The 27,040-nt window shown below is 38.7% G+C and overlaps 1 protein-coding gene and 1 pseudogene across 2 annotated transcripts; both read right to left on the bottom strand.

Moving 5' to 3' along the window:
• Positions 1 to 4,993: 4,993 nt before the first annotated feature.
• LOC122001855 (guanylate kinase 1-like) lies at positions 4,994 to 8,348 on the bottom strand. Of its 2 annotated transcripts, XM_042556816.1 has the most exons (11): positions 8,123 to 8,348; positions 7,563 to 7,603; positions 7,340 to 7,450; positions 7,183 to 7,259; positions 6,986 to 7,115; positions 6,378 to 6,740; positions 6,135 to 6,256; positions 5,892 to 6,027; positions 5,652 to 5,697; positions 5,485 to 5,569; positions 4,994 to 5,401 (listed from the first exon to the last, which is right to left on the bottom strand). In XM_042556816.1, exons 2-11 carry the CDS (start codon positions 7,563 to 7,565, stop codon positions 5,287 to 5,289), a joined length of 1,188 nt encoding a protein of 395 aa, XP_042412750.1. In that variant the 5' UTR covers positions 7,566 to 7,603; positions 8,123 to 8,348; the 3' UTR covers positions 4,994 to 5,286. The 2 variants fall into 2 exon arrangements, with proteins under 2 accessions (XP_042412750.1, XP_042412751.1); XM_042556817.1 differs by lacking the exon at positions 8,123 to 8,348 and having other exon boundaries at positions 7,563 to 8,094.
• A 1,285-nt stretch (positions 8,349 to 9,633) lies between these two features.
• LOC122003229 lies at positions 9,634 to 9,813 on the bottom strand (annotated as a pseudogene).
• Between the last annotated feature and the right edge of the window lie 17,227 nt (positions 9,814 to 27,040).

Genomic DNA, 27,040 nt, shown 5'->3' with positions numbered 1-27,040 from the left:
TAACTTGAAGGATTGATTATTGGTCTTTGAAGTAAAATAGTAAATATTCATCTATTTCTTATTGATTTTTCATTAATTTGATGGTTGGTCGTTGGTTTGTATGGATCCTTGTCAGGTGAAGACAATTCTTCTGTGTTCGTTTTTCCTTGAATTGCTTTTAATTTATTTAATTTGCTACTTTGGAGTGTTTGAGCTTTTCATCGTAAATTCAGAATTAGTGTAGAGAACTTCATCAAAATTGTAAAACCTACTGTCTACACTCTATAGGTTAGTATATATAATATATGAAATCTTTCTTTGTACCTCTTGCTTAAATTATGATGCTGAAATTAATTTGTAGATTTTAGAATTGAGAAATTTTATAGTGAATTAATATTTTGAAATTAATTTTTAGATTTTGGAATTGGATAACCACCAACTTAGTATTGTGTAGAATATGTGAATTGTAATTTTGTGTTATAGGAAATTTGTGTATTTATATCAATATGAATATATATGTCTTAACTTAACTAAACTTGAGTATTTATCTGTAACTTGAAATTGTATTTTCTTTGTTTGTTAAGCAAATTCATATACCATGCCTCCCAAGTACATGTCTGGATATCAAAAAAAGAAAAGAAAGCTGAGAATAGAATCATTAATTCAAAGTCAAGCTGGAGATATCAATAAGTACTTTACTCCCAATCTTGCAGAGAGTAAAAATGTGGCTGAAATTTTGTTGAAAAACGAAGAGGATATGAGATTAATGATGATGATAAAGTGCTTGAACTTGTCAATATGGATGAAATGGTTAACAATAATAATGAAGAGGTTCTTGAATCTCTCATTGTAGATGAATCTAATTTTTTTGAGAAAGATGATGAGCAAGCTCAATATGAAACTTTAAGTCAAGAGACTTGTTCTGATGATCCAGGAAAGTGGGATAATATTGATCAAAAAATTAGAGACTTTTTGGTGGAGAGAGGTCCAAAGAGAGATGCTTGTACGTTGTTTCCAAAAGATAGTACCAACAGACATTTTAATGTATTGCATTATAAAAGAATTTTGTCCAACGGGGAGGAAAATGATAGAAGATGGCTATTATATTCAATTTCTTTGGACAAAATTTTTAGCTTTTGTTGTAAACTGTTCAAAAAGCAAAAGCACAAGATTGGTACTCATTTAGCTAATGAAGGATACAACGACTGACATAATTTGAGTCGTTGTCTTACATCCCATGAAGCGAGTAAGGAGCATATGGAGTGTATGACTGATTGACTTGAATTAGAAAGAAGGTTGCAAAAGAATCAGACAATTGATGCAAGAGCACAGGTACAATCGAACAAAGAAAAAGAACACTGGAAACATGTGTTACATAGGATAATTGCTATTGTGCAAAGACTAGCAAAAAATAACTTGGCCTTTAGAGGAAGTTGTGAGAAGCTTTATGTTGAAAACAATGGTCTCTTTCAGCAAATGGTTGAAATGATTGCTGAGTTTGATCCAATAATGAATGAGCACCTTCGGTGTATTAAAGACCATGAAACTTATACTACATATCTCGGTAGCAGAATTCAAAATGAATTGATAGAAATGTTGGCAGGTGAGGTAAGAAAGAAATTACTTGCAAAAGTCAAAAAGGCAAAATACTTTTCAGTCATCTTAGATTGTACTCCAGATATTAGTCATAAGGAGCAAATGTCTCTTGTCATAAGGTGTTTGGATGAGTCAGAAATTAGTGAAAAAATACTGGATAGAATTTTTAGAGGTGGATGACACTTCTGGGCTTGGACTTTTTACGCATCTTAAGGATGCTTTAATCCATCTTGAGCTTGATATTGATGATATACGAGGTCAAGGATATGACAACGGATCTAACATGAAAGGGAAACACAAAGGTGTACAAAGAAGGTTGCTTGAAATAAATCTCAGAGCTTTTTATACTCCTTGTGGTTGTCATAGCCTTAATTTGGCATTATGTGATATGGTGAACTGTTGTCCTCAAGCTATGTCATTTTTTGGAGTAATACAACGCATTTATACATTATTCTCCTCTTCTACGAAGAGATGGAGAATTTTTAAAGATCATGTAAAGGGTTTGACAGTTAAGCCATTGTCACAAACACGCTGGGAAAGTCATGTTGAGAGCGTGAAACCTATAAAAGAATAAACTGCCCAAATTAGAGATGCTTTACTTGACTTAACAAATGATACTGAAGATCCCAAAACAAAAAGTGAAGCAGAGTCCTTGGCATTATATGAACTTGAGAAGTTTGAATTCTTACTTGGTGTGGTAATTTGGTATAAGTTGTTATTCGCAATTAACACTGTGAGTAAATTTCTTCAATCTGAAAATATGGATATTGATGCTGCTATCAAACTCTTGCAAGAAATTATTATATTTCTTGAAGAGTATAGAGAATCTGGTTTTGATAAGGCAATGGTTGAAGCTAAAGAAATGGCAAGTGAAATGGGTATTGAAGCAGTATTTTGAGAAAAGTGAGTTGTTCGTAGAAAAAAATAATTTGATGAAAGTAGTAGTACAAAAATAACATTGTCAGCATAGGAGTCCTTCAGAGTTAACTACTTTCTCTTTATAGTTGATCAAGCTCATTCATCTATTGAGTCTCGATTTGCACAATTTAAAAAATATCAGGAAATATTTGGTTTTCTATTCAATGTGGAGAGGTTACAACGTTCTGATGATGAAAGCTTGTTGAGGTCTTGCAAGAATCTTGAAAGTTCTCTTGCACATAATGGTTGTTCTGACATTAATGGAGATGATTTGTTTTCAGAGTTAACATTTTTAAAGTGCTCTTTACCAGAGGAATCAAAATCAGCTATTGATGTATTAGATTATTTGAAAAAGATGGATGGTTGTTTTCCAAATGCTCATGTTGCTTACAAAATCTTGCTGACAATACTAGTTACAGTAGCAAGTGTAGAAAGAAGTTTCTCAAAGTTGAAGCTTATCAAAACTTTTCTTCGATCGACCATGTCACAAGAAAGATTGAATGAGCTAACTATGTTATCAACTTGATTATACAGACTTGATTAATATTTTTGCCGCCAAAACTGTAAGGCGAGTTATCTTTAACTGACAATTTTCAATATGTTTGTCATTACTATTTAGTTATGATTGAAATATTTAGACTATTGTACATGGTATTGTATTATATATTATCTTTAAATTTGTTGATTTAATTCAAAAAAATCACTATAAAGTAGCATGATTAATATAGGGGTCTGTTTTCTAAGTTAGACTCAAACCAAAAAACTAGTAGGATCAGCCCTGATACTTTTGATATCATGTGTGCCCGCACAGTGCGTGACTATGCGTACGCACATGATATAACTGATTTTAATTTTTTTTTAATTTTTGAATTAAAAAAATAATTAAAATATTTTTTAAAAATTTTATTTCTAGAGTTCAGGCTTTGGGTTATAGTATCAAAGCTATTTTTTTTTAGATTTTACCTCTAGGGTTCAGGCTTTGGGTTATACTATCAAAGTTATTTAGGGTTCAGACTTTGAGTTATAGTATCAAAACTATTTTTTTTTTAGATTTTACCTCTAGGATTCAGGCTTTGGGTTATAGTATCAAAGCTATTTTTTTTTTTAGATTTTACCTCTAGGGTTCAGACTTTGGGTTATAGTATCAAAATTTTTTTTTTTTAGATTTTACTTCTAGGGTTCAGGCTTCCCAATTAGATTATAGTGTTTGGTTTTAAAAAAAAAATAATTTAAGTATTTATTAAGTATTGTAATATGTTGAGAGGATATATTAATGTATTAAAAATTTATATAAGGAAATGTTAATTTTTTTAATTTAAAAATATTAAAAAAATAAAAAAAACTATTAATTGATCTCCTGCGCGACGCGTACAGTGCGCAAATCTCTCTCTCTCTCTCTCTCTCTCTCTCTCTCTCTCTATATATATATATATATATATATATATATATCGATCGTGAGCGAAATCCAACGTGAGCTATCTGACATGGCCAAAATTTAATTTTTTTTTTATCGACTTTTCGTGTACAACCGTGAGCGAAATTCAACGTGAGCTATCTGACATGGCCAAAATTTTATTTTTTAAAATCCCTCTTTCTCATTTGCATGCAACAACTTTTCTCTTTTTTTTTTTAAATAAAATTTGATTTTTTTCTCTCCTATTATTACATACAACAATCATTGTGGTACTGATGTTATACTGTTGTAGCAGTTACTATGCAATAGTTGCTATAACTGTACAGTAACTGCTATAACTTGTAACAGTTACTATACAGTAGTTGCTACAATTTGTAGCAGTTATTATGCAATAGTTGTTATAATTATACAGTAACTGCTATAGCTTGTAACAGTCACTATACAGTAGCTGCTACAACGGTGCAGTAATTGCTACAACATAGTATCTACAAATAACTGATGCACGTTATTGCAGCTATAACATAATAGCTGCTACAACGCAATAGTTATACAATAACTGCTACATAGTAGCTCCTACAACGTGTAACAATTATTGTTTAGTAGCTGTTACAACGTTATAATAGCTACACCACTTTTAAAAATCAGTACTATAATGATTATTGTATGTAATTATATGAGAAAGAAACATTATTTATTTTAATTTAAAAAAAAGAGAAAAAAAAACATTATTACATGCAGGTGAAAGAAGATGATGATTAAAAAAATTATATTTTGACTATGTCAAATAATCCATGTCGAATTTCGCTAGGGGGTATATATATATATATATATATACAACTTATACCCGTTTGATATAAAAAAAATAGAGACGTACTTTTAATTTTTGCTCTCCTTCGTTTACATACGAAAGTGATTGGATGCCCTTTATTCTCACAAGAAACATACAACTTACTCCAGCACAAACACCAACCGAGCACATTCCTTATTGTCTATCAAATTCTGCCTGGTCAGGCCTTGCAACTTGAGTTAGGGCAGCATTGTCCTACAGTTGGCTACTAACAGCAAAAGTTCACAATCAAATCATCATCAGACAGAAATGGGAACAAAATTAGTTATCCCCTTCACTTTTATCTCTGATGAATTGAGGACAAAGTAGGTTCATAGAATTAGAATTTAGTAAAGCAGGGCTCACAACAGCACTACACTCTTCACTCCAAGGAAAACAGCAAAATACTCTTAACATCATCTAAATTGCACTGTGATGCAAACTAATCTGAGTGTAATAAGTATGAATAAAAATGATCCTGTTGAATAATCAATTGAAAACTAAGCCAGCGCTGGCACGAATATCTTCTGTCGGTTGGTTCAGAGATGGGATGCTAAAGTTGTGTGCTACCATTCACAGCATCACCCAATGGCTCAATAGGATACACGTCGAGTCCTCTTGTTCGTCCGGGCGCACCTCCTTTAAGATAAGATATGTCTAGCAACAACCTAGCAAATATCAAGCCAAGAGTCAATTTTTCCAGATAGGTTGTTCTTGGTATTTTAATCTGGAAGAGTGCAAGATGACTTACTGATCATTATCATCACAGTGGAGAAGGAATGTTTTATCTGTCTTAACTTCTACATCAGACACAAGAACCTTCAAGTTCTTCATGGCTGAATGAACAAGATATTTCACAACTTTGCTTTGAGAAATCAAAAAAAAGATACTCAAAAGCATCAGTACGTTGAGACATACTTGATCGATGTAATGGATTAGCTATTTCATCTGAAGCAATTAATTTCTGCAAAGGAAAAAAGAAAACAATTTCATTAGAATGTTTATTCATCACCAAAATATTGACACCTAATGTCAATATTGTCATGCGCAGAAATTTTTAGAACTAGCTATATCAGCTATTTGGATCCACACTGATGTTGGTTACATATACGCACGGTCAAGTAACATAGCTATATTAGAATGAATGGGAAACAGCACCTTAAGATTGTCATAGCATAATTCTAGTTCATCGTTCACCAAGACATGATCAAAAAGACCAGGAGATTTTGCTTCATCAAGCTCTGCCCTGGCATTTCTTAGTCGCTTCTGAATCTGCTCCTCAGCCTCTGTTGCACTGTTCAAAAGCCAAGTGAAGCATCAAAGAACATATCCTAAATTTTTGTAATCTAATGAATGCATGAGGAGAAATAAGAGCTAATGTTCTCAAATGTGTTTTTGTACCGTGCTCGTAACCGCTTCTCTAGCTCTTCAAATGACGGAGGACAGATAAAGACAAAGATTGCATCAAGGGAGCTTGCCCTCACTGATCTAGCACCTTGAACATCAATGTCAAGAATGCATCTCTGAGAATATAAAGCCTTGTAAGGATAACAGAAGAAACACAGAACAGATTTCCCATTGAAAATCAGATATCAAAATTATTAGCATGAATGTAATTGCCAAAAAAGTAACCAAATTTAGTACCTTCCCAGAATCTGTAACAACTTCAACTGCCTCAATGCTTGTCCCATAAAGATTTTCATGAACTGAAGCAAACTCCAAAAATTTCCCATCTCTTATATCCTTCTCCATACTGATCCGATCTGTGAAATGGTAGTGAACTCCATCTAATTCTCTCTCTCTTGGTGCTCGAGTAGTGTGGCTCACTGAAAATCCATACATTGTTGGAAATTCCTTCATAAGTTTGCTTATCAAAGTGCCTTTGCCAACGCCAGAAGGACCACTGATAACAATTGGTTTTGGTGCATTGCCAATGACACCCTTACTCCATGCAACTACCTCACTGCCAAGTACCTTCTTTTGCTCCTTAACAAAAGGGGTATCGACCTACCAAACACAAGGTCAAAATACAAAATGGACAATAGAACATCTAAATTCTTTTAACAAATGTTTAGTAATGATGTCAATTTGTTCTTGATGGACCAGAACTCGTTCAATAAATTAAATAGCACAAGAACAAAGAAAACTATTTGCCATCAGATATGGCTAGGCAAGATATTGAAAATGAGATGAAGATATTGTCCATGGCAAAAGAGGAAACATAAGATTAGAAATAAAAAAACAGTTGAAACCTCAAGAAACCAGATGCTATCATCCAACATGGAATCCTTCTTAACAATCGATATCCTATCATTGTTGAGAAGAACAGCCGAGTGGCCTCCCACGTGGACAGGCTTCAGACCAAGAACAGTCGGGATTATCCTGCCCAAGTCAGTAAATGAATACAAATATGTCTAATTGTGTATCAAGAAAGAAAGTGAATACACACCATGATCTTGTTAAGTGGTCAAAAATTGTAACATTTACAGACGACTTTCCTCTATACTCAGATCCTTCAACTACATACTGAGCATGAAAATACACACTATCAGATCTTGATAAATCATGTTTAAAAATAATTAATATACAACAAGATGATGGCTAACCATCTTATCACCAAAGTTGGTAGAGGTCCGATAGCCAGCTGACTCAGAGTCATAAGCAACAGACAATTTCTCAACCGAACTGTTCATCATAGACTCAGGAACCTCTTCCCCCTGATGGTGATGGATTTCCAAACAAACAACATTTAGAAACAATTAGAATAGCCAACCACGCAGATAGCATAACAACCATGACAGGGAGATCATTTATGGGAGGTGAACTAACCATTGCTACAAAGTACTAGTTCTTCCACAAATCTTCTGCGCCTGAATGAAGTTAGATGGTAGCAAAGTCAATTGAAAGACTAATATGTCCAATAAAAAGGTAAATCCTTAAAACTTTCGAAAAGTCAAAAACAAGTTCTTGAACAAACAAACCACTTGCACAGACAAATGGAATATCGACCAAAAATAATAAACAGATAAAAATCCAATCTTCTACAAGCTGTACACCACTAGAACTACTTATATCCTCAAAATCGATATCGCAGAGAACAAAACCTAGGATCATAGGAAAGAGCAATGGGTAAAAATCCAATCTTCTCCTCGACAAGGAATCAAATTTTGCTCCTTTAAGCCAAATCAAAATTGCCAATTAGGCCCGGTTCAAAATCCCATAAGGATTTCTTTTCGTCCTCCAATGTCAGTGCAAACCGTGAAAAAATCAAACAAAAATGAAGCGAGAGCAAACAAAAGTGAAACGGAGAAGAACAATCAAGGAAGTCGAGTGAAAAAAGAAAGCCAAAAAAAAAAAAATAAATAAATAATCTGAGATCTTAAACCTACCTTGACCTGTGCACGAAAAAAAAAAAAACCAAAAGCGGAAGGAGAAGAGCTTCTCCAGGAACGAAGAACCAGAGGAAGAAAAGGCGGCTCCCCGCGGCAAATATTCCGCTATTACGGCACCCTTCAATTCCCCTCCCAACAATCTCCTTCCTTATATAGACAGGATCCGCAGCTTCGTTGAACTTGAAGAACGGAGTCGCTCTTTCTCTCCATCAAACAACAATAAAATAAAATAAAAGAGAATTAAAAAGAGAAAAGGAAAAAGGAAAAGAGCGAGAAACAGCAAAAGCGAGCCGCTTGATTTGCATGGGCCACACGGGAAAGCATGGACCGAGAACGGACCATCAGGATGATAGGAACCATGGATCGACTTGATCGGTACCGTTGGTTCGTAATCATTCGGATGAGAAAATATACGCGTATCGAGATTGGTGATGGACGGCTGAGATCGATTTTGGTGAGAAAGATACGGAAATTTATGCAAGTGGAATAAGATTCTCCGTCCCTGTTCCCAGTGGACTACAATAGACACGCAATAATGTGCATAGTTGTAGCAAGTTGAGGCATTGACAATTTAATGGGAAATTATCTTTTCCATATATATATATATATATAATAAACTATAGTTGTCTTTATTTAATTTATGTTAAAAATAAAAAGGATTGTTTTATTCCATATAAAAAAATTAAAATAAATTTTATTTTTATTAAAATTATGACAGCATTGAAATATCGTTAATCAAGTAGAATAATTTTAATAATAAAGCAATTATAACTAATAATTTTGTTTAAAGATAAAATAGAATAAATCAAATAAACGTTCCACTATATATTTTATCTTGAAAATATTCTTAATTTTAGTATTATTATAACCGCTACAACTAACTACTATAATTATATATAATCGGTTCCCTCAGGGTGATATGATAGTTGAGACATATGGTATTACCATATGAAGTCTTCGGATCAAAATTCGGTGGATCCGAGCATGTCCTCCCCCATGCCTTAGTCATTTACACTAATGTCAAGTAGTCACGGGGGTGCTGGGAGCAACCAAATCGTCCTTTGCCATATAACAGTTTGTAATCGATCCTCTCGGGAGGGTGTGGTAATTAAGGCATGAGGTGTTACCACATTGAGCCATGAGCTCAAAATTTGACGCGCCCAACCATACCTTGACCACTCCAGTAATAGTTAGTAGCCTCCCGTTATTTACCTCTTTCATGTTAGTCTAAGGACGAGTTAACCGGGGCCTGAGAGCGACTGAATCGTCTTTTACCATATGATAACAATTTGTAATTATTATAACACTAAAACTTACTTTCAATCAAGGGCGGAGGCATGTGTTAGCCTACTTGGACTTTAGCATGAGGTACATTTTAAAATTTAGGGAAGAAGCACATGTATTTAGGAATTTTTCTATACACTAGCCATCGCGTATACATATTGCATGTGTAATATAATACATGAATACACATAAATTAGTGGTCCAGACCCATAAATTAAACTTGGTAAAGGTGTGTCAGGCTCATCCAGTAGTGCAATACAATGGCGATGCTCAAGAACCTTAGCAGCAAGCTACTATAACACTCTCCCTCATAAAAAAATTAATTTAATTTTTATATCAAATATTAAACTGACAAGAATAAATATTATATTTGATCTTAGCCAAAAACAGATTGAGAAATGTATGTTTTCTAATGTCGCCAACTCAAAATATTTATAGAAGTTTCTCCACTCGCAGTGTTGTCAATCTTCAGAAGTGGGACTAAAGAGAATCATGACAAAACATATTTTTATATAAAAAATAATTAGAGAAAATTACTAATAAGTTTTAAAATTATTTTTAGTATAAAAAGAAAAAATGGGCATTAACATAATTTTATTTGGACTTCACCAAAATTAATTATTAAATGATCCATATTTTTAATTAAATTTGTCGGTAAATTGAACTATTTTAATCAATTGTTCACATAATCAACCCTAAATATCCAAATCAAATTTCATGATTAGCTTAGAATTATATATATACACAACATCTATCATCGACCGATTAGTTCAGGTAGATTATATTTATTGGCTCTATTATTACTTCCAACATTTTTTATAACAGATATGATATATTGATCCTATTTAAAATCAGAGAAGATGACGCATTGGCTAGGTGACTTTGATATTGATTGTGAGAAGACTCCGAACTGGAGCAAGGTAGCACTGAGGGGGTCTTATGTGTCAAAAAAGAATGTAGAGGGAAGGAAACACTAGCAATCGGGCCAGGGAGGGGTTCTCTGTGCAGGTACTTAGATGCTCAAGTTAGGCGAGTGGTAAGAACAAATGGAATGTGATGAGCAGTATAAATGAATACTGAACTTTGAGTCCTTAACCTTGCGTACCTGCATCTTTAAGAGGAGACCCCTTATAAAGTATTAGTTCCCCTCTGTGCATGGACATCGACTCCTTTCCAAAAAGGGCCGACTATTCTGGAATTCAAATAACTTTTCTAAAATAAACCCACAATTTTTGTACTTTGCAGGGTATAAGCTTTCGCCATATGAATTACATAAGGAGTATTCCCTTGATTTTCCGATAACAATTACAAAAAATAACAAAAAAAAAATATTATGATGTTAGGTTGATAGGCCATTAATAAGCTGTAGTGGCAGGTCGGTCGAGTCCCCTATAACATCCGGTCAGACCTCATTCTCGGAAAGGGTAACGTTGACCATCTTGAGGACTTGACCTCCTTGAGGACTCAACATCCGTTCAGACAAGGAGTCCGATCGAGTCGTACATCTAGTATATTTGATCATACTGAGCGAACTCGATTCTGAATTGAATTGAGATGACTCGAGATTCCATCGAGCCGAGTGGACTCGGGATCCGATCGGATAAAAGGTCTGATCGGCTGGACTATTTAGGTGAGTCATGTGACCATGTTAGCCCTGAGTGTTGACTGCTCCTTGACTTTAACTGCCACATTAACCAACTTTCTTGAGTTCGACCCCAACTCCAGGGACCTTACCTTATTCATCATTTCACAAGCTGTTGGGATCGATGTGCCCGCTAGGGGGGGGGGGGGGGGGGGGGAATGGCGGTTCGTCGCGCGCTTGCGTCGTTTGCATCATCTTGATGGTTTGCAATGGAATACAACTCGAAGACAAACTATACAATGCTAACAAGTAGGATTTACTTGGTATCCACCTCAAGAAGAGGTGACTAATCCAAGGATCCACACACCGACTCACTCCTCCACTATAAAATACTCCTTCTCGGTCGCATCCGGAGGCAGAGAAGCCTCGTACAAACCCAAACACACAAATACAACTCACACAAGAAGAGAAATATAAAAATATAAGTGAAAACACACTCTTCTTGCTTACTTGTTGTATGTTGTTGTTGCCTCTTGAATCTTGGAGATGCACTCCAAGAACCCTCAAGAACTGGCAAGAAACTCGGACGAAATCACTGGTGAAGATCGCAGAAAACCGCAGGAAGAAATCGCAAAGATCTGCGGAGAAAACGCTCCGCTAAGGATTTAAACAGTGCTCCCAATCGATCCAATTCATCCCCAATCCATTGTCACGTCAGCACCGCTCCATCGCAGCCGTCCATCACCTGCATCCTGCCCAACGGTCGAATCCCAATCGATCGACCGATCGATTGGGAACATCTGAATCGATCGGTGGATCGATTCAGAAGCTTTCTGTGTTCTCGTGATCGCGCGAGAACTCCCCTGCCCAATCGATCGGCTGATCGATTGGCAGCTCCCAATCGATCGCCCAATCGATTCGGAAGGCCTCTGTGCTCACGAATTATGATCCCAATTGATCGACCAATCGATTGAGGCATTCCTTCCTTCGCAGCACACTTCAATCGATCCACTGATCGATTGGACCCTGATTCAATCGATCTCCCGATCGATTGACCAGCCTGAACTTGACTCAAACTCAAGTCCAAAATCTCCAACCCAACTCCTGGTCAACCGTGACCTGTTGGGTCTCCATGCCTAACATTTGGTCACACCCGACCAACCTCGAACTAGCCTTCTAGCCTCCTCCATCAGCCTTGTGTCCCTCGGATATCTCCCCATCCTTCACACCTTGCCTTCAAGAGCTTCCTTCGGCCTCATCCTAGTTGTCGAGTTCTCCTTGCCAAGTCACAATAGGACTTACCTTGCCAAGACCACATGCTTGGACTTACAACCTTTGCTAAGATCACACTTGGACTTTCCAATTGCCTGGCTCCTCACCAGGACTTTCTCCTGCCTAGCTCCTCACTAGGACTTTCCCGTTGCCTGGCTCCTCACCAAGACTTTCCCCTGCCTAGCTCCTCACTAGGACTTTACCACTACCTAACTTTCAGTTAGGACTTCTAGACGCCTAACCTCTAGTTAGGACTTACCAGTTAAGTCTCTTGTCATCCCTAACCTACTTGACTTGTCTTCTTATCAACCTGGTCAACCCTTTGACCATCTCCATAACCGGACGATTGCTTCAGCAATCTCCTTATATTGTCAATCTCCTTATATTGTCAAACATCAAAACTCAAATCCCGACTCAAGCTTGACTCAACTTAAGTTTAGTCAAACTGGTCAAACTTGACCAAAGGAAATTGTCCCAACAATCTCCCCCTTTTTGGTATTTGACAATAACTCTAAGTTAGGATAAATCCCATAGCCTTAACCTCTTCTTTATACCAATGCTAAATCCCATAGCCTTAACTTCTTCTTTACACCAAGACTAAATCTCATAGCATTAACCTCTTCTTTATCACAAGGCTAAATCCCATAGCCTTACCTCTTCTTTACACCAAGGCTAAATCTCATAGCCTTAACCTCTTCTTTACTCCAAGGCTAAATCTCATAGCCTTACCTTCATGATAAAGCATGAATGAAGGTTTCCTTCATTCTCTCCCTTTCCTAGAAGGCAAACTCCCCCTTCTTGAGATGAAGTCCTAACTTAACCTCCAATTCTCCCCCTTTGTCACACATCAAAACCAGAAAACAAACTCTTCTCCATAAGAGTTAACTCTTCGTTATTTACAACATCATATATTGTTGACAACCCCACAATGAAGATCTTATAGTCTTCATTACCGCCAAAGCTCCCCCTTTAACTCTACTTCACTTCACAATGCTCATCTTAGAGCATGCATCAACTTCCCAATGAAACTCCCATTCATTGTATTTAATGCTCCCCCTTGAGCAATAATCTTCTTCTCAATGCTCATCCAACAGTATTTTTCACTTTACCAATGAAGGTCCGATCCCCTTTATTAACACAATGCTCCCCCTTGAGTAGTAATCTACTCCACAATGCTCATCCAAGAGCATTTATCATCCTAGCAATGAAGATAACTAATCTTCCATTGCTCCCCAATACTTAACCTTGAGTATTAATTCATCATGAAGGGTTAACCCCCTTCCAAGGTCTTTAAAAAGATTTTTATGTCTTCAAAGAGTAACTCCCCCTAAAAACATGGTCAAACTTCTATAATTACACCAACAATGACTTAGGGTTCCTAAATAATTAGGAAAACCAAAACTCAAAGTTTTGAGGTTCAAAATTCAATAATGAAACTAAACCTCAACCTAAACTTCACCTAAGTCAATATTAACCAAACCATGCTTGTTTACATCATGAAAACACCCCCTAAGTGTATGCAAATATATTCCAAAGGGTTAGAAATGGTTAATGACCATTGAAAACCAAAACTTGAAGTTTTAAGGTTCCAAAATTCAGAATTGAAACTAAACCTTATCCTAAACTTTACTTTGGTTTCTCTTAACCAATCCATACTTATTTTCATCATGAAAAACTCCCCCTAAATGTATACAAATGTATTCCAAGGGGTTTGGAGTGGTTAACGGGACTTGAAGTGACTTGAAATGCTGAAATCAGGCTTTTCAGGCCAAAATCAGACTTTTCAATCGATTGAAGTTGGGACTCAATCGATTGAAATCAATTCAATCGATCCATTGATCGATTCCGCAAGCTACTGCTCGCAGAAATTCCCTCTGAATCGATCGACTAATTGATCCAGACTAGGTCAATCGATCGGCTGATCGATTCACTATCCTTTTGTTCGCGGGAATTAGCTTCCCAATCGATCAGCTGATCGATTGAACCCAATCCAATCGATCGGCTGATCGATTGAGTTTCTGATTTCTCTGAAATCTAATTTCAGTGAAATTCAGAAACTCTCCAAAAATTCTACAAAAATCTAAAAATCATGACAACTCATGTAGACATTATTTAGGGTATACTTTATCAAGAAAAAATAGTTTTCTATAAAAATACTTCCTCTTTTCAAAGATTGACACAAATTTGAAAACCCTTGAAAACTTCAATGTTTTCTCCTAGTTTGTGTCTAACTTTCCAATGATGATTGCTATCAAAAGATAGTCTACACCAAAGTTTTCCAAAAACATTTTAAAATGATTTTCAAAACCAATATCCAACCATGTTCTTTGGGATCACTGCACATGACTTGTACATTAGCTTTCCCAATGATTGGAAAACACATAACTAGTGTTTTGATGAATTTAAAACTCAACAAGATGCACTAAATCAACATCTTGAGTTTTGTTCACCATCCTAACATCTCACTTGCATCTAATATGTATTAAAACACATACACGTCACCTTATGGTCCTTTGTGAGATGTATATTTTGGTTTTGCCCTAAACTAGGGGATCATGCATATCTATCTAGGCATTATGAAATTTATGATCATCCACCTAGGATGTCATTTGGTATAGTCCCACTTGTTGGGATATTTATCATTGATAATAAATGTCTTTTGTCCTTAATTATAAGAAAATTGACATACTGCAAGATGATTAATGGCATACATCAAAATAAGCAATTTTCAAAAGAAAAGCATGCTATAGTTACATGATGTATGTATGACATGACATGATATTTTTATGTTTTTCATAATAAAAATAAGTGTAACGCATGATGTCATAACATATGATGACAATCAAACATAGAATTTTAGCATAAATAAAATATGCCTAGATAGGCTATCTAAGCATCCTTAATCCTATGCTAAACCTTAAAATTTAATCCTAAATTGCTCATTTCTTGAAGAAATGTCAAAACCCAACTTGACATTTCTTTTACCCTTTTCTATTTGTGCCAATTGAGATTAAGAATTCAATCTTTAAATTTTTGTTTGACACAAATTACTCCTTTTAAGGATTAAACGTTGAGACTTAAGATTTATATTTGCTCTTAGTTTCTTAAGAACATATTAAGATCTCAACTAGCCATTTCGTATCCTTTTTCCAAGTCTACCAACATACATTAAGTGTGATTCCTCAAAGTTTGGCACAACTTACTCTTCCAAGGAGTAATTAATTTTATTAAGGTTTAAATTGTCCCTTAGCCCATTAAGAGAACACCAAAATCTCAACTTAGTATCTCTTATGATTTTCCATTAAGTGTGCCAATGTTAACCTAATTTCAAATCCTCAAAACTTGGCACCTTTTTGCTCTTCAAGGCTTAATCACATTTGATTAAAAGCATGGGTTTTCTCTTAATTCCTTAAGAAAGTATCAAAATTCTAACTTGATTTTTCTTATACTTTTCTTAAGTGTGTCAATTTAGATTAAGTTCAACTCTTCAAATTTTGGCACATATATTACTCTTTCAAAGAGTAACCCCATAATTCTTTTCATTTTCAAAGGTTAACAATAACCTTGAAAATGCTTTCAAGTGTCAACTTTAAAAAGGTTTGGTTAACTACCCTTCCAATTTGAGTTGACACTCTCTAAACTCATCTAGGGTGTAGAGAACATGCTCCTAAGAACCCAAAACCTATTGGTGCTCCTTGGATGCTCTAGGTACTCACTAGGGATTACTTCCCTAGATACCTTCCTAAGGACCTTTCTTGGCTTATTAGAAGCCTTGGTCACTTCTACTAGGTCACTTCTAGGAATAACTTTCCTTGTAACCTTTTTTGTGACTTTGTTTGACTTTTTTGAAGCCTTAGTCACCTTTACTAGATCAACTTTAGGGATGACCTCCCTTGTGACCTTCTTCATGACTTTGTTTGACTTCTTAGAAGTCTTAGTTGTTGGGATCTTAGATGGCTAGAGGGGGGGTGAATAGCCTCTTAAAAATAAAAACAAAATTTCTACACAGAGATTGGTTAGCACAGCGGAAATAATCAAAACTAACACTTATGCAAAGAAGGAAACACACCACCACTAACACAATGATGTACGAGGTTCGGGGATAACTTGCCCCTACTCCTCGGCGTGTCCGTAAGGTGGACGATCCCTTGATCTTTCGGTAGATCAGCCCCTGGACAGATTCCGGCTAAGTATTTCTCCTTCTCGGTGGAGAAACCTCCCACAAAGTCTCAGAACAGATTTAGAATGAAGCACAAGACTTAGACTTACAGAATTTTGTGGCTACAATGAATGCACAATCAACTTACAGCCACAATGAATGCAGAGAGTGAAGAAGAAGTAGATTCACAGCCAAGAGCTTCACAGAACACCCTTGCTTGAACGTCGACAGAGAGTTTGCTACCCAAAGGAAAGAATTCCGTTCCAACCTCTCTTCTACTTCCTTCTTATTTCTCTGCTCTCTTGCTGTCTTCAGCCAGAGCCAAACCACTGCATCGAATCACGTCAACCAGTAGCGTATCACTGTCGTCGAACCAGGCGTTGCCAATCACGCTTCTTCCTCATCTGATTATCTGAGCTCACACCAATATCATCCTTGGTCTTCACTGGTGTCTCTGAGCTCGAACCAATGAGGAAGAGTCAATGCTGATTGCAGCCAGTGAGCCAACTGAACAAGCCAGTGAACGTTGACGCTTCTTTTGCACAATTTGCAGCGATAACCAGTGGAAAAACCATTTTGTTTTATTCCTTTGATAGTCATTGATTTGAATTCAAGCATCACCATGGTACCGCAACTGTTACTCAAAAGCTCACAAGCGGATGTTAGATCGCATCGAGAAACGAATCGAAATCGCAGAACCGATGTGTGCAGATAGTGGTGGATCGGTCCGGACCGATCCACACCTTTGATTATGTCTGATCGGTCGTGAGGACCGATCAGAGTATGGCCTGATCGGTCTGCAGCGATCAGGGCTTAATGGGTGCGGTTCCTCGCACTCGAGATCGTCACCGATCGGTCTCAAGACCGATCGAGCGAGGTGGATCGTCCACGGACCGATCCAACGCCTTTTCCTTCTCGCGACATCATCTCGATCGGTCTACGCATCGATCAGATTACACTCGAGGCTATCGAGTGTTTCCTCGATCGGTCTGCTGCATCGATCGATTACACCTGCAGGCATCGAGTGTTTCCGATCGATCGCCGCATCGATCGCCAAACATAGTTTCACCGGACGGCCTGCACCGATCAGGCAATCAAAATCCCACTGGATCGGTCTGTTGACCGATCCAACGCCCATGTGATATTAGGATTGATCTTGAGAACGAGCTACCGAGCCCTTTCTGACCTAGTCCGGAGAACGAGCTACCGAGCCCTCTCCGACTTCGTCCGGTCCAGAGAACGAGCTACCGAGCCCTCTCTGACCTAGTCCGGAGAACGAGCTACCGAGCCCTCTCCGACTTCGTCCGGTCCAGAGAACGAGCTACCGAGCCCTCTCTGACCACTCCGTGCCAAGTCTCCATACTTGGACTTTTCCCATGCCAAGCTCCCTGCTTGGACTTTTCACCAGATGTCTGGTCAACCTTGACCCATCTGGATTTCCCTTGCCTGGCTTCACTCACCAGGACTTTCCCTCCCAACGGATCAACCTCGATCAGTAGTCAGTCTGAGTTTGATTAATATCTGATACAAACTTAAATCAGTGTCAACATCAAAACAACAGCCAGGTCAGACTGTATCAACAATCTCCCCCTTTTTGTTGTTTGACAACACGATTTAAGTTTAGATCAGAATTTGTTCAAATTTTCATAATTTTAGGGGAATCAAGATCCTCCCCCTAAGACGGATACTACACTGTATGAGGGTCTTCAAATTTTCATTCATCTAAACTTAGTTATCTTCTCCCCCTTTGTCAAACACCGAAAAGGTGCGAATAAGGTAAGATAACTCAAAGAACTCCCCCTTAACCCTTACTGTCTGTTTCTTAAAGGACTTAGAATTCCCTCTAAGTGTATTATAAGACAGTAATAAGGAAATAAAGGACAAACAAGACATGCAAGTGAACAGCATATTAATAACCGATAGAAAATGAAGCATAATAAAGAGCAAGCAAATATAAAACTGAGTAGCATAAATACATGAGTAGCATCAGAAGTGCAAACATCCAGGTCAGACAAATAACATCCAAAATACATACAGACAAGGTGACACACAGACTATATCAATCAACGTCCTCAACATGAGGAGCATCATCATCATCGGCAGGAAGGGTGAAATCCTGAGGCGGCACGCTGGAGGATGGATAGCCTGGGTAAGACTGCGGAGGCGGGTAGCGTGCCATCCATCCGAGTAGCAACTGCTGTGTCACCACCTGATGACTGCGCATATCATCGAAGCGCTGGTCAATATGCCCGCGCAGGTCATCGTAGCGCTGGTCTATACGAATACGTAGGCCATCCATCTCAGCAGATATCATCTCTTCGTGCTGATCAAAGCGGCTCTCCAGCTCGGCGATCTGCCAGCGCAGATCAGGATCGGCCTCTCCATCGTCAACAGCAGGAGGAGCAGCAACAGGAGCAGCCTGTCGTCGAGGTAACTCACCTAGTGCCCTCCCATCCTTCCACCTAACCGCCCCGGCCTGTCCTAAGATTCTAGACTTGGAAAACGCACGTTTCCCAAGTCGACAATCCTGCCTAACCATCTTTACTATCCTCCCCTTAGAGACGTCAATACCCAGGGTCTCAAGCCAGTCAGTAATCACATGCCCAAAAGGCATATAGATGGTGTAACCGCTTGGCTCGCTATGGGATATGATAGAAGTATAGACACTCGACATGATATCAAAGTCAAGACGCCTACGCAACCCATAAAGCATCAGACAATGATACGGTCGAATCTCTGCCAATGGTTTAGAGGTAATAGGCAGAAGACAGTTTGTGACAATTTTGAAAAGAATGTAATCAGGAGCAGAAAGGCCAAGGGCTGCAAATGTAGGAAAATCGACATCTAACTCATCTAATCCATCCGGTCTCGGATGTCCAAAGAAGTACTCATAAATCGAGTCAGATGAGACATCAAGAGGATGAGGCACGGGTTCAGGCAAAGCAGGATAGAATGAGAACACCGTCCCCGAACACATACGACAGCCTAAATAATCAAAGAAAGCAATTAAGCTAAAATCAACGTTTTGCTTAGCCACTCTTGATCTATAACTACCATCAATAGTCTGATGAAGGTTGTTATAGAATTCAGAAACTAAGTCAAGGTTGATATCCCTCTCTAAATATATCAAGGAATCAAGTTTATAGTAGGCTATGGTCTCCGTAATCGCTGGACAAAACTCATTCATGTAGTTTTTATCGACTGATCTACATGGGAGCAACTTGAAGGTTCTTTCCTTAAAGGATTTTTCAAACTGTTGGTTGGGGAATCTCCCCGAACTGGACGGTTGAGGTCGAGAGGGAGCAGGAGCTTTGGATTTATCTTTGGACTTGGAAGTACCCTCACCTACTGGTTTCTTTCTAATGGGACACAATGGGAAAAAGAAGAGCACAGGAGCCACCCGAAACACAAAGCACAGTGACAGTAAGAACATGATAACATGAACTGCCAAAGACAATAAATAGTAGAGATCGAGAGATTACCTCGGTGCCATTGTGACCTTCGGCTTTTAGGAGACGATGGGTCGAGACGAGAGGAAGAGAGGGGCGTCGGCTAGGTTATGAGGCGATCGGCTAGGGTTTTTGAGAAGGAAGAAGATCGGGAAGAGAGGAGGTCGGGAGGATTTAACGAGGGGATAGTGCACAGTGAGATCTGATCGGACGGTTGTCCGATCAGTATCGATTTTAACGCCCAAAGAGGTCTGATCGGTCCGGGGGACCGATCAGGAACCCCTCTGATCGGTCGTGGAGACCGATCAGGTAGCCTTCCTGCGAACCATAGAGAGAGCTGATCGGTCCTTGGACCGATCAGTTAGTGAACAGAGAGTTATGGATTCGTTCTGGATCGGTCGACAGACCGACCCAGTATCTCCTGATTGGTCCCCGGACCGATCAGAGGTGGAAGCGTGCCAGAGCCTCTTGATCGGTCGTGGAGACCGATCAGGGAACCTCCTGATCGGTCCCCGGACCAATCAGAGGTCGAACAGTAGCTACCGATCGATCAGATATCGAATGAACTCTACTGATCGGTCGTAGAGACTGATCAGATATCGGCCTGATCGGTCCCTGGACCGATCAGTGTCTGATAATCCTGAAGTTCTGATTTCAATAATTTCAGTAACTGAAAATTTTGAGCCGTTGTCGATCGAGAATACTGAAAAGTTCAAACGCCAAGAATTCAGAACCTCCCAAATTCATAACCTAGAACCTAAGGATCAACACCCACAATTGTGTTAAAAAAAAAATGAACTCTTATGGTCTGAGCTTGTTTAGAACCCGAAAGTTTCAGACTTGAAATCCAAAAACTCAAACATTTGGAATCTTAGAATTCCAATCTCAGAAACCCTTATAAAGCTATATAGTGAACCAAGGTATTCCAATCAGTTTCAAGTTTGTCAAAATATATCCAAGTTACTGTTATTTCCTTTAACAACCTATCGTATTGACAATCAAAGTCATGAAATGAATCAAACAACCATATCAATCAACACATCAACCATCAACCATAATTAGATAATTTCTAGGCAAAAGTCCAGCCAAGATTCCTTGGTTGGAATATATGAGTACGATCTAGGAGCCAAATACACATGAATTATGTAATGGCCTCCCCATACTCAATTTATGTCTCTTCAACCTAATTATTCAAGGGATGCATGATACATTTTGAATAATTTGGTTGATCCTAGCATCTCACCCCATTTCTAGCAAGCAAAAACATTTTGTTCAACCTTATAGTTTGTGTGAGATGTTCCCAAGTTGCCCAAAATCACTCCCAATTTCTCTTGTCATTTTAATTGTCCTTATTGATCATGATGAAGTCCTAAGGACCTAATGAGCCAAACACATCCCCAACTCCCTCCTTAAATGACTAAATTCATTTTCCGGAAGGGGTTTGGTGAAAATGTCGGCTAAGTTTGACTTTGACTCCACATATGTGAGCATAATGTCACCCCTAGCTACGTGATCTCTAATGAAGTGATGACGCACTTCAATGTGTTTGGTCCTTGAATGATGGACTGGATTTTTAGTTAGGTTGATCGTGCTAATGTTGTCACATAGCACTTGTACACCCTTATAAGAAAGTCCATAATCCTCTAGGGTGTGTATCATCCACAACAATTGTGATACACTCTCTCCCATGGCAATGTATTCAGCCTCGGTCGTGGAGAGAGCAACACAATGTTGCTTCCGACTTGACCAACTAACTAATGATGAACCTAAAAATTGGCAACCCCCACTTGTGCTTTTCCGATCCAATTTGCACCCTGCATAATCGGAATCGGTATAGCCTACCAAGTCAAAAGACTCTGTATGAGGGTACCATAGACCTACTCGAATTGTGCCCTTAAGGTATCTCAATATTCTCTTAACTGCAATTAAATGAGATTCCTTGGCACAGACTTGATATCTAGCGCACATGCCCACAGCAAAAAGTATGTCAGGCCTACTAGCTGTGAGATATAGAAGACTACCAATCATGCTTCTATACTGCGTTAGATCAACTGGTTTTCCACTCTCATCATTGTCAAGGCGAGTGTTTGTTGCCATAGGAGTGGATACTTCCTTAGAGTCACTCATGTTGAATTTCTTGAGCATCTCTTGAGTGTATTTCGTCTGATGGACATAAATGCCATCTCGAGTTTGTTTGATTTCAAGCCCAAGGAAGAATGTCAATTCTCCTACTAGACTCATCTCAAACTCACTCTCCATGTGAGAAATAAATTCATTCAAATAGCCCTTGTTATTTGAGCCACAAATTATGTCATCGACATATACTTGGGCTACAAAAATATTTTCACCATCTCTACGTAGAAATAGTGTTGGGTCTATTTGGCCTCTCACAAAACCCTTTTCTAGTAAATATGTTGACAACCTCTCGTACCAAGCTCGTGGTGCTTGTTTAAGCCCATAAAGTGCTTTCTTGAGCTTGTACACGTGGTTTGGAGCTTCGGTATTCACAAACCCCGGTGGTTGTTCAACATAGACTTCTTCTTTAATAAAACCATTTAAGAAGGCAGATTTAACATCCATTTGATAGAGTTTGAAACCTCTATGTGCAGCAAAAGCTAGCATCAAACGAATGGACTCTAATCGTGCCACGGGAGCATAAGTCTCATCATAATCGAGACCTTCGACTTGACTATAGCCCTTGGCTACAAGTCTTGCCTTGTTTCTTACAACTTCTCCCTTTTGATTTAACTTATTTTTGAAGACCCATTTAGTTCCAATAATGGTGGTCTTTTTCGGTCTAGGAACCGAGTCACACACTTGGCTCCTTTCAAATTGACCTAATTCGTCTTGCATAGCTATGATCCAATCAGGATCATGCAATGCTTCATCAACTAGTCTTGGTTCAATCTCTGAAATCAATGCGACTTCATTAGACTCATTTCTAAAGAATGACCTAGTCCTAACCCCTTGTTGGATATCTCCCACAATTTGGTCTTGGGGATGACTAGTGGTTATCCTAGATTGTCTTGGTGTTGGTGGTGCCTCATGAATGGTCTCACTAGGCACAGGCAAGGACTCAATATCAGGCAAGGGATCAACCGGAGCCCTTTGTTGCCTTTTCTCATCGTCATCAGAGTCAACCTCGACTCTTTCTTCATTTTGATCATTCAAACTTAGATTTCTAAGTTCAAATTGAATTTCTCCTACATCCCTTGATTGATCATTTGAGTTGGGGATTTCTTCAAACGCTACATCTGAGGACTCTTCAATCAATTTAGTCCTATTGTTGTAGACTCGATAGGCTTTGCTGGTGAGAGAGTACCCGACCAGTATCCCTTCATCAGCCTTAGCCGTGAACTTCCCAAGATGATCCTTTGTGTTCAAGATAAACACCTTACAACCAAACACCCTAAGATGTTTAATTGTAGGGGGTCTCCCAAACCAAAGTTCATGGGGGGTCTTTCCTAAAAACCTATGTATCAATATTCGGTTTTGCACATAGCATGCTGTATTTACAGCTTCAGCCCACAAGTAACTCGGTAGTGAGTACTCATTAAGCATGCTTCGTGCAGCCTCTTGTAAGACTCGGTTCTTTCTCTCCACAACCCCGTTTTGCTGTGGGGTCCTTGGAGTTGAGAACTCATGTTTATACCCTTTTTCTTGACAAAATTCTAAAAACCTATGGTTTTGAAATTCACCACCATGATCACTTCTAATGGTTTTAATTGTTGTTGATTTTTCATTTTCAGTTCTTCTACAAAAAGAAATAAAAATATCTATGGTTTGATCCTTAGTTTTCAAAAAGAAAGTCCATGTGTATCTAGTAAAATCATCAATAATTACTAAACAATATCTACTACCATTCAATGAAATAACATTGTTACAATCAAACAAGTCCATATGTAATAAGTCTAATGCAGTAGATGTACTCACAGTGCTTTTACCTTTATGAGGTGCTTTTGTTTGCTTACCCATTTGACATGCATCACATAGTTTGTTCTTTTGGTACTTGATGCTTGGTAAGCCTCGTACTAGTCCTTTGTTGGCCAACTTCCGAATGTTCTTCATGTTTACATGTGCCAACCTTCTATGCCAAAGCCAAGACTCTTCTTCTTTTGACATGAAACACTTAATCAAAGCATTAGTAGCACTTTTAAACGATACTTGATAAATATTATCAACCCTTGTGCCTACTAGTACTGTGTCAAGTGTGTCAATGTGTTTAACCAAACATTGACTTGAATGAAATTCAATTGTGTAACCCGTATCACACAATTGACTGACACTTAGGAGATTAAAAGTCATCCCCTTGACTAGAAGGACATTCTTGATATGGAGACATTCGGATATATGAATGTCTCCAACTCCTACAACCTTAAGGCTACCATTATTACCAAAAGACACATTACCTCTACTTTTGTTTTGAATGGTTGTAAACAGTGATTTGTTCCCGGTCATGTGCTTGGAGCATCCACTATCAACAAACCAAGTTGATAGATGCTCCCCCTCGACCAATGCCTACAAGACACGGAAGATAGAGGTTTTAGGTACCCAAATCTTGGGACCTAATGCTTCTACAACGAAAGACCTAGGAACCCATGCCTTGGTCATACCTTTCCTAGTTCCATGAGCCCTAGAAACATGTAATCTACTATCTTGAGTTCTAGACATTAGAGAAATGAAACTCGACTCCTTGGGTTGATACCCTAGCCCGGCCTTGTTGTAGACTGCCCTTTAGGCATTTAGAATCATGTCTAGAGTCTTAGAGCTAGTTGAGAACTTCTCAAGCATTTTCTTGAGTTTCTCAACCTCACCCTTTAAAGCCTTGTTCTCATCCTCAAGGACTTCTAGATGTAGGTCATCGACCTCATCTTCCCTAAGGGTCCTTAAGGTTTTTACTTCTTCTTTTAACAATTTATTTTCTGTTTTTGACTTTTTAAGCAATGTAGATAAATGAGTGATAGTCTTATAACACTTTTCTATATGAGAAGAGGTTACCTCTTCATCATCCGACGATGATGAAGCCGCGGTTGAGGCGTCGCTCGAATCTTCCTCACTTCCGGAGTCCGAAACCTCCCTTGCCATGAGTGCTAATTGTCGTGTGCTCTTTTCCATCTTCTCTTCTTCCTCCGATGAGCTTGATGAGGACTCATCCCAAGTGGCCTTGAGAGCCTTCTTCTTCTTGGCTCTTTCCTCCTTTTTTGGCCGTTCCTCCTTTAAGTTTTGGACACCCAATAGTCCCTTTTTGCTTCACTCATAACATGTAACATTAGTTTTGTCAATATTTTGTTCACTAGGTTTACCTTTTCCTTTGTATCTCCTGCTCCTTCTCATGATTCTTCTTACGAAATTCGCCATCTCACTTGATGATGATCCACTTTCATCATCGGATTCTGAGGAAGAGGTGGATGAGGAAATCTCCTTTTCTTTCTTCTTTTCCTTCTTCCTTCTTCCATCCTTGCTCTTTGGTCCTGCAAACAAAGCAATACCCTTCTCTTTTTGACCTTTGTTAGCAAGCTCATGAAGTTCCATCTCACAGAAAAATTCATCTAATTTAACAATGGAAAGATCCTTGGATACCTTGTAGGCATCTACCATAGATGACCACAAGGCATTCCTAGGAAAAGCTTTTAGAGCATACCTTACTAGATCGCGATTCTCCACTCGTTCGTCCACAGAGTGTAGACCGTTGATGATCTCCTTGAATCTCCCATGAAGTTCACTTACCGTTTCACTGTCCTTCATGGTTAGATTTTGAAGCTGATTCAAGAATAAGTCCCTCTTGGCAATCCGAGAATCTCGAGTTCCCTCTTGGAGCTCGATGAGTTTGTTCCATAGGTCTCTTGCACTCGAGAACGGACCTACCTTGACGAGTTGGTCCTTGGCGATTCCACATTGCAAGGTGACCATAGCCTTGGCATCGGCTTGTGCTTTGCGGAGTTGTTCAGTAGACCACCTTGACGAATCAAGTTCCTTACCTTCTTCATCTTTTGGTGGTGTAAAACCCTCCTTGACGGAAAACCACATGGAGATATCGGTCTTGAGGTAATACTCCATGCGGTTTTTCCAGTATTGGAAATCTGCTCCTTCGAAATAGGGTGGACGGTTGGTGCTGAATCCCTCCTTCATGGCCATTGTTTAGCTCTTTGGGTTGTTAAGCCGAAATGAAGAGCACCAGGCTCTGATACCACTTGTTGGGATCTTAGATGGCTAGAGGGGGGGTGAATAGCCTCTTAAAAACAAAAACAAAATTTCTACACAGAGATTGGTTAGCACAGCGGAAATAATCAAAACTAACACTTATGCAAAGAAGGAAACACACCACCACTAACACAATGATGTACGAGGTTCGGGGATAACTTGCCCCTACTCTTCGGCGTGTCCGTAAGGTGGACGATCCCTTGATCTTTCGGTAGATCAGCCCCCGGACAGATTCCGGCTAAGTATTTCTCCTTCTCGGTGGAGAAACCTCCCACAAAGTCTCAGAACAGATTTAGAATGAAGCACAAGACTTAGACTTACAGAATTTTGTGGCTACAATGAATGCACAATCAACTTACAGCCACAATGAATGCAGAGAGTGAAGAAGAAGTAGATTCACAGCCAAGAGCTTCACAGAACACCCTTGCTTGAACGTCGACAGAGAGTTTGCTACCCAAAGGAAAGAATTCCGTTCCAACCTCTCTTCTACTTCCTTTTTATTTCTCTGCTCTCTTGCTGTCTTCAGCCAGAGCCAAACCACTGCATCGAATCACGTCAACCAGTAGCGTATCACTGTCGTCGAACCAGGCGTTGCCAATCACGCTTCTTCCTCATCTGATTATCTGAGCTCACACCAATACCATCCTTGGTCTTCACTGGTGTCTCTGAGCTCGAACCAATGAGGAAGAGTCAATGCTGATTGCAGCCAGTGAGCCAACTGAACAAGCCAGTGAACGTTGACGCTTCTTTTGCACAATTTGCAGCGATAACCAGTGGAAAAACCATTTTGTTTTATTCCTTTGATAGTCATTGATTTGAATTCAAGCATCACCATGGTACCTGCAACCTGTTACTCAAAAAGCTCACAAGCAGATGTTAGATCAGACGCATAAGAAACGAATCAGAAATCAGCAGAAACTGACAGTGTGTGCAGACAGTGTGGTGGATCGGTCAGCGGACCAATCCAC

This window comes from Zingiber officinale, chromosome 7A, assembly GCF_018446385.1.
Source record: "Zingiber officinale cultivar Zhangliang chromosome 7A, Zo_v1.1, whole genome shotgun sequence".
NCBI lineage: Eukaryota > Viridiplantae > Streptophyta > Magnoliopsida > Zingiberales > Zingiberaceae > Zingiber > Zingiber officinale.
This window is presented reverse-complemented; position numbering and strand designations above follow the sequence as displayed.

Bases quoted from the DNA above. Each gene is read 5' to 3' on its own strand.
- LOC122001855 (XM_042556816.1), bottom strand. The intron at 6,741-6,985 runs GTTTCAACTGTT...TGTGTTTGGTAG, and splicing joins ATAGCATCTGGTTTCTTGAG to GTCGATACCCCTTTTGTTAA. The intron at 5,698-5,891 runs GTGCTGTTTCCC...TTTCCTTTGCAG, and splicing joins TATGCTATGACAATCTTAAG to AAATTAATTGCTTCAGATGA.